The 8,467-nt window shown below is 35.9% G+C and overlaps 1 protein-coding gene across 1 annotated transcript in view; it reads right to left on the minus strand.

Annotated features, from left to right (window-relative positions):
• LOC115221062 (mucin-4-like) overlaps nt 1-8,467 on the minus strand; it is a 118,765-nt gene that overhangs the window by 33,238 nt on the left and 77,060 nt on the right. The window contains exon 28 of the mRNA XM_036510337.1: nt 7,143-7,150. Within this exon, the coding sequence (XP_036366230.1) occupies nt 7,143-7,150 (8 nt within the window). The remainder of the gene's footprint in view (nt 1-7,142; nt 7,151-8,467) is intronic.

Below are 8,467 nucleotides of genomic sequence, written 5' to 3' on the forward strand. Positions count from 1 at the left end.
CAACTAACATCTGTACCTCACATGCTTTCAACGAGGATTTTATGCATCCTTACAACGTGTCTTGGTTTCTTTTGGCAATGCTTCCCACAGACAAGTTCACCATATGGCACCTGTTTAGGAATCCACTGATCTTACGTCCAAACAAGGCGTCTAGTCCAGCGTAATTGTTGCTTAAGTACCATCGTCTCAATGCCAGGACGTCGGCTCTCCTCCAGACATCTGTACCTGGCGTCAACAAGGACCAGCCAACATTCAGAGTGTGTCGCAGATATCCCTGACTGACGCGTTTTTAAAAACAGTCCTTACGTAGTAGATGCAAAACTTTCATGTCTCATATGAGTAAAAAAAAACCCGACTTCAGCACACAGGTACGGTACTAAGCTGTTATCAGACACAAAACTGAAGAGTCCTGAAGGAATCAGTTTCCTTCTGACCTTAAAATATCACATCATCCAAACAGTGCGAGCGTGTGCGCACGGACACTCTTACACACAGACGATATGAAAAATATATATATATTATATATATATACACAGACACAGATATATAATATATATATATATATATATATATATATATATATATATATATATATATATATATATATATATATGTTGGACTTTTGGATTTTACTCAAGGGATATTGGAATATTACACATATATACCATTATGCATATAAAACGGATTTATGAACTTAATAACCATACATATCTTACATCTGTTTTCTTTCCTCCACCTCACTCTCTATTTGTATCACATCGAATCTAACTATGACTTAATTTTCCTCTCACACCTTCTCCAATTAAGGGATATTATTATTAATTAATATTCTACAAACAGCTATAAGACCTTCTATCTATAAATGCTCTAATATCTATACAGCCTTGGTTTTTTTTTATCTCCATACGCAAAAAATTCATATATATATATATATATACTAGCATTAAAGACCCGTCGTTGCCGGGTCGTAGTGCTAGTGCATGTATATATGTATATATATATATGTGTACATATTACATGTGCATCTATATATATACATCTACACATAAAATACAAAATACAAAGTTATATCTTGATATCGCTAGTGATAACAATACTCAAAATATATAACAGACTGGAATTGTTAGCCCGCCTCTTGTAATTTCGATCTTGTCCTCCCTCTTGTATAGAAGTGTGGCTACAATCCAGCCTACCTCTACTTCGGGGCGGGGGGGGGAGTCATTTAAAATTTTTTTCCGGGACGTTCTACGTCCCAAATATAAAGGTAAAAATAACATATTTCCACTTTGCAAGTTCGAGTCAAGTACTCCCTTGCACGCTCCGTTGATTCGAACCTTGCTTCTATTATGGCGAATTTACCGCCTCTGATTAGATACCTTTCATAGTCGCACCAAGATACTTTTCGAAGGCGCTTTCCTCCATTTGTTCAAATCTTCTTTTTTCTCTACATTGTATACTTTATAGACAATAGTCTTTTTTTTAATTTAATTTTTTATTATCCATCTGGACTATTCCATTTCTGCACGCTGATTTTATTTTTAATTTATTCCCATTCATGTAAAACCACTTATTCAAGTTCAAGTTATTGATGCAATTTTATACCAATTGCTATTTTTACTTTTGTTATGTTACGATTATATTATACTTTAGTTTGATTTTAATTATTACTTACTACACATAATTCAATTGTTATTATCATTTTTATTGTTAAAGTGAAAGTATCTGACATAAAATAGAGAAATGTTTTTGTTTCACTTTTAACACGTAATACTGAAATAGTGGAGAAGATATGATTTGCTATGGGCTCGCTCTAGGCAAGAAGTTGAACATTTGTTTTGCCCATGAAACGACATGGACCCTAAGTAAAGCATGTGTAAAATTTGAATGAAATTGGTTGTGTAGTTCTCAAGTTTTAGGGAAACACACACAGAGACAGACACAGGACAGACAGACACACATTCTCAGTTATATATACTCTCTTTTTTTCTCTTTTACTCTTTTACTTGTTTCAGTCATTTGACTGCGGCCATGCTGGAGCACCGCCTTTAGTAGATCAAATCGACCCCGGGACTTATTCTTTGTAGGCCCAGTACTTATTCTATCGGTCTCTTTTGCCGAACCGCTAAGTGACGGGGACGTAAACAAGCAATGCTAGGGGGACAAACACAGACACACAAACACACACATATATATATATATATACATATATACGACAGGCTTCTTTCAGTTTCTGTCTACCAAATCCACTCACAAGGCATTGGTCGGCCCGGGGCTATAGCAGAAGACACATGCCCAAGATGCCGCGCAGTGGGACTGAACCCGGAACCATATGGTTGGTTAGCAAGCTACTTACGACACAGCCACTCCTGCGCCTATATATATATATATATCGGATGAAAAAGTAAAAGAGAGAGAGAGAGAGAGAAGGAGAGAGGAAGAGTGAGACAGAGAGGGAGAACTGACTATTAACTGAAGTTCGTAAATAATAATGGCTTTAATTGCGATTTTCTCCTGAAGATTTGATGATTCAGGGGACTATGCGATTGTTGACAAAGAACTACTGTACAGCACATCAGTATTCGCTTGTGGAACACGTGTAAAGAGATTACGTAATTTATGACGTAACCTGGTCAGTAAATGTATATATATATATATGTATATATATATATATATATATATATTATATATATATATATATATATGTATGTATATATATATATGTACACACATACATACATACATACATACATATTATATATATATGTATATATGTATGTACACACATACATATATATATGTATATATAAATAAATGAAAAATGGAGTTGAACGACGAATTAACAAAATAGCACGTGATCTCTGCCCTAGGCATGTAGCTTCAACCGTGTTTTTCTGGCGAGAATTTTCTACCCAGGTATCGGTTAACCGAATTATCCATAAGATAATTCATTCAACTACTCAATTATATGTATATATATATAATATATATGTACACACATACATATATATATTATATATATATATATATATATATTATATATATATATAATATATAATGTATGCGTGCATGCATTTTCACTCACAAAGAGCTTGAACAATGTAGAAGTCAGTTGATTTGAGTACAAATCTATTAACCTTGATATGTCAAATAGTATTAAGCTAAAGAATTTTGATTAGATAAACTACATAATTAATTAGTTGTATAACTAGCTAGTATTAAATAATTAGGTAATCTCAACACGATCACTTTGAGGTGTGCCTGTTATTACATGTTACACTATCAGTTACTTAATTCTTGCGCAAGTCTATGGTTAAAACAATTACAAGCATGATCAGCTGATCTTTTACCTCAGGAAATACACGTGTGAATGCTTCTGGGTTTTTAAAAAGCATATGCAATTGGTGCGAGAATTTGGCTGTTGTTTCTTGCATGTCGAGCGAGCAATGAAGTGTCTATTTGCACTGCTATGCAAATCAGACATACCAGTATAGGTGTTTCGATTTGCATTTACTATAAATAGTTAGACACTACTCGTCGCCTCGTAGAGAGGAGATCTGTAATTTCTCGTTGAGTGAATTTCAAACAGGAAAAAAATATATTTTAAAAGTTATATTCACGCATGCATTCGCATTTATGCACACATGTACGTAACATTGAACACACAGAGAGCTGTATATATATATATATATGGGCAGCGAGCTGGCAGAAACGTTAGCACGCCGGGCGAAATACGTTGCCGTATTTCGTTTGCCGTTACGTTCCGAGTTCAAATTCTGCCGAGGTCGACTTTGCCTTTCATCCTTCCGGGGTCGATAAATTAAGTACCAGTTACGCACTGGGGTCGATGTAATCGACTTAATCCGTTTGTCTGTCCTTGTTTGTCTCCTCTGTGTTTAGCCCCTTGTGGGTAGTAAAGAAATATATATATATATATGGGTATAAAACAAAAGGAAGCAATACTAAAGTTTTGTAACTATTTCTAGCATTTATTGTAGACCTGAGAAGATGACTCAGATTTTCGAGCATTGTCACTGTTAATGAAATTCTCAGAAATAGCAGAAAATAAAGCGTCATGTTATTTTTAAAACATTTGACTTTGTGAGAAGGTCGTTGAGGTCTTTTTGGTTGGGGTAGTACGGATATAACTTTGTATTTTGTATTTTATGTGTAGATGTATATATATAGATGTACACGTAATATGTACACATATATATACACATATATATATGCACTAGCACTATGACCCGGCAACGATGGGTCATAATGCTATATATATATATATATATATTATATTAAATTAGAGACAAAACCACTATTATGCAAATCAAACAAAGAAAGACTTAAGCCAATACATAAAATAATTTATATAAATTTAGAAATTTAACAATTATAAATAACTATAAATAATTATAAATATATATATATATATGAGGTCTTTTGGGTTGGGGCATCGCCTTGGAGTGCTTAATCGAATAAATCGACCCCACTCGCTTCTTTTTATAGTCTTGTATTTATTACATCGGAGCTTTTTAGCCGAACCGCTAAGTTGCGGGTGCTTGAAGAAACAAACACTTGTTGTCAAGTAGTGATGGGGGACGACGACAAACGCAAAGACGCACACAAGATGTGTTTTGCTGCTTCGTGGGTAGGCTGCGCTTATAGGTGTAAGAGAATATATTGTCATCAATGTGTCTTGTGTTAAAACACCTGGAAGTCATAGATAAGCAAAATACCTCGCATCAGGTCCCGTTACAGGAGCCATAGACATCAATGTTTTGTCATTTTTTTGTGACCTGTCAATACCGCATACCCAAAACGAAGCCAAACGCAAGCTAAATCGCTGTCTATGACTATATGCAAAATGGTGCGAGAAGAATCCTTTCATGTAGCTTCTGTCGAATCACATGATAAAATTAAGTAATTCTGTAATGGACTAGCGTCTCATCCAGTGGTGATGTGAGGAAATATGTATAACACTGACACAATGACACACGTGCTTCAAACAACTGCTTCTTCTGCATGACTGACCCTTCCAAACGTCGAGATGGCAAGAATGCACCTGCTATCATATATCTAAACCTTCTATCATCAATCCTCCCTGTGTCACACTGCCCTGAGTTCCCAGTACTTACTCCTCCAAAGAGAGAGAGAGAGAGAGAGAGAGAGCAGCCAACTTCAGCAGAGAGCAACACACCTGAAAAGTTTGAAACCGTTGATCCAGCTTTCAGAGGTGCAGCTAACGAGAGAAAGCCGTACTACCCCAACCAAAAATACCTCAAAGACCTTATCAGAGATCTTAGTTTCACAAAGTCCAATGTTGAACTTTGACATCGAAACTCCGGCAGTAGAATTTGTTACATGAAGGTGTGCAAGTCACAAGTCAGAGAAAGCGCAACCAGTATTTTACAAGTTTTTACACCAGTCAAGATGGGCTTTGCCTATGTCACAATATGACTGGTCTATTTGAGGCTATTGGAATCGTTTGTAACCCCAGCGAGTGGCGCCTCTTCATTGACAGCTCATCCAAAAAGAAAAAAAAATCAAATGGAAGCCGCTGTTAGACCCCCGGAAAGTATTGTTTACTCCACTGCATATAAAATTGGGTGTTATGGAACAGTATGTTTCGGCTCTAGATCAGGAGTCTGCAGCCTTCAGATATCTTAAAGACTAGTCTTCGTCAGACCACAAATAAAGAAGAATGCAAGGAATTCCCCAAGAAGCTCACTGAAACGGAGGAATCAGTGTGGAACAGGTTTGTTGCTGTGGTTCGATGGTTCCTGGGAAATCCCAAAGCTGTAAACTATGTAGAACTTGTTGAGACGTTGGTGAAAAACTACGGCAAAATGGGCTGCAGGATGTCCCTCAAAGTCCACATACTTATTTTTATTAGAACCGAAAATATAGACACCTGTTCTTTGCACCAATGTAAACAAATACCTAATAATAATTGACCAGCATTCCAACACAATGTTAATTAGAGATTTTGAATTTTTAGCAGGTCTAGATACAAGGACAGGTTTCTTTTAAGGAATTGGAGTTTTCATTCCATATATGTGTATGTATAGACACATCCCCCGCCCCCAAATAAAACTCGAGCCACATGTATTGTTTTATTGAGGAGAGAATGAGCAGCACCTGCGATCGTCCTCAGAGCTTCGGGACGCTTGGAAAGAAGGAAACAGTTTGTCACAAATGCATGCTACATGGTACTGTGCGTATCCCGATACACATAGCCAAGAACAAAATGAGAACGTTTAGCCCATATGTCTGTGTGTGTGTGTGAATGTATATGTACATGTGTGTCTGTACAAGTGTATAAACACATACATATGCACAAATACACACACATATAGTACACATACACCCATAACCCGCCCTCCACACACACACACCTATATATGCAGGCATATAATGGACAAAATGTGGACCTGCAAAATTTCTCACGCAAATGTCAGGAGTGTAGAGCCGGTCAATTATTATTAGGTATTTGTTTACATTGGCACAAAGAACAGGTGTCTATATTTTCAGTTCTCTTTGTTGCTGGTGGTGTTCTCATTGTTCTTGTTTCTCTACTTCATCTTCCCTTCGTTCGTCCTTCACTTCTTCTTTTCTTTTTATTTTCTTTCTTCCCGCTTTTCTTCCTTACGAAACCAAACCAGACTGAGTATGTATGTACGGCTATATCTATATAACACGACTAAGAGTAGTCATTAGGTAAAAAAAGATTATCCAACTGTAAGAAAACACAACCAAATCACCAAGCTCCAACAATAGACTACACAACAATAACAACAAGCACGACTACGACTCCTACATTTCAAATTATTCTTTCCCATTGAAAACTCTGATAGAAATACATGAGAAATTTATTGTATAGAATGGCGGAGGCCTGAAAAATATCGATGAATAAAACGACACTATACGTAAACTGAAGTATAGACGTTTTCACTTTTCTATGCTCTGTTGAACTTTTTGTAACCACACCTATAGCAAAAACACTAACTTACACCCAGCTCAATAGTCAATAGCTTCATTTTTTTTCATATGTAAATATTTTCTCATAGCGACACCAGACCTAGTTTTGGTACTACATAGCAGCGATATGGTAGGATAGGTGGTGACAATTAGGAACGCACACACACATATCCACCTACGTATATACATATGTATTTGATGATGATTGTAATGATATATATATTTTAAGGATTAAAATATATATGATGATATATATATTTTAAGGATTTTAAGGATATATATATATTTATATTTATTTATGTAGGTATATATATATATAACTTAGAATAACTTAGAAAGGTTTTAGCCAGTATTGGCCCAGCCATGTCTAACTTAATAGCACACCTGGCGAAGTCTTTCAGTTCAGGATTTGGGCACCAAGCCCATTCGAGCAGAGAGTTATTGTTTGCGGAGACATATCCGGGTGTGGGTGGTTTGTCCGGTACTGTTTGAAGGAATTGTCCAAAGACTTCTTGAATTTTGTGTGGTCAGTTTCTTTTTTGACGTGCCCTGGTGTAATGTTGAAGAGAGCAGTCCAATTGAGGTGAAATAGTTGTGCCGTATTGTCGTTATGTGATGCGATTTAGATTTTTGTTGTGGACGGATGGCACGTGGTCCAAGCCTTGGATGCATTTTGAAGGTGATGCCAACATCATTCAGACAGTGCTGGTGGAATATTTTCCACATCATACAGATAATGTAGCGTTCACGGCGTCGTTGGAGTGAATACAATTTCAGCTTCTCTAGTCTACCCCAGTAGTCAAGGTCTGACATGCCATCTATCTTTTTTGTGATTGACCTTTGGGGAGCTTCAATTCTCATAATATTTTTGTTTTGTGTAGGGAGACCAACAGTGGACAGCAGTATTCAAGGTGGGGTCGGGCAATATATATATACATAAATATATATATATATACATATATATATATATATATATATATATATATATATATATATATATATATACATATATGTAATATATGTATATATATATATGTATATATATAAAAAAATATATATATACATAAATATATATTATACATATATATATATGTATGTAATATATTATATATATATATATATATATATATTTATGTATATATATATATATATATATATATATATTTATGAAACCTTCCAGTCGAGAGATTCCCACGCTATTATCCTTCTCTTCTCCACTTTTGCCCGACCCCACCTCGATACTGCTGTCCACTGTGGTCTCCCTACACGAAACAAAATATTATGAGAATTGAAGCTCCCCAAAGGTCATCACAAAAAAATAGATGGCATGTCAGACCTTGACTACTGGGGTAGACTAGAGAAGCTGAAATTGTATTCACTCCAACGACGCCGTGAACGCTACATTATCTGTATGATGTGGAAAATATTCCATCAGCACTGTCCGAATGATGTTGGCATCACCTTCAAAATGCATCCACACCCGGATATGTCT

The sequence above is a fragment of the Octopus sinensis genome, linkage group LG17 (genome assembly GCF_006345805.1).
Source record: "Octopus sinensis linkage group LG17, ASM634580v1, whole genome shotgun sequence".
Lineage (NCBI taxonomy): Eukaryota > Metazoa > Mollusca > Cephalopoda > Octopoda > Octopodidae > Octopus > Octopus sinensis.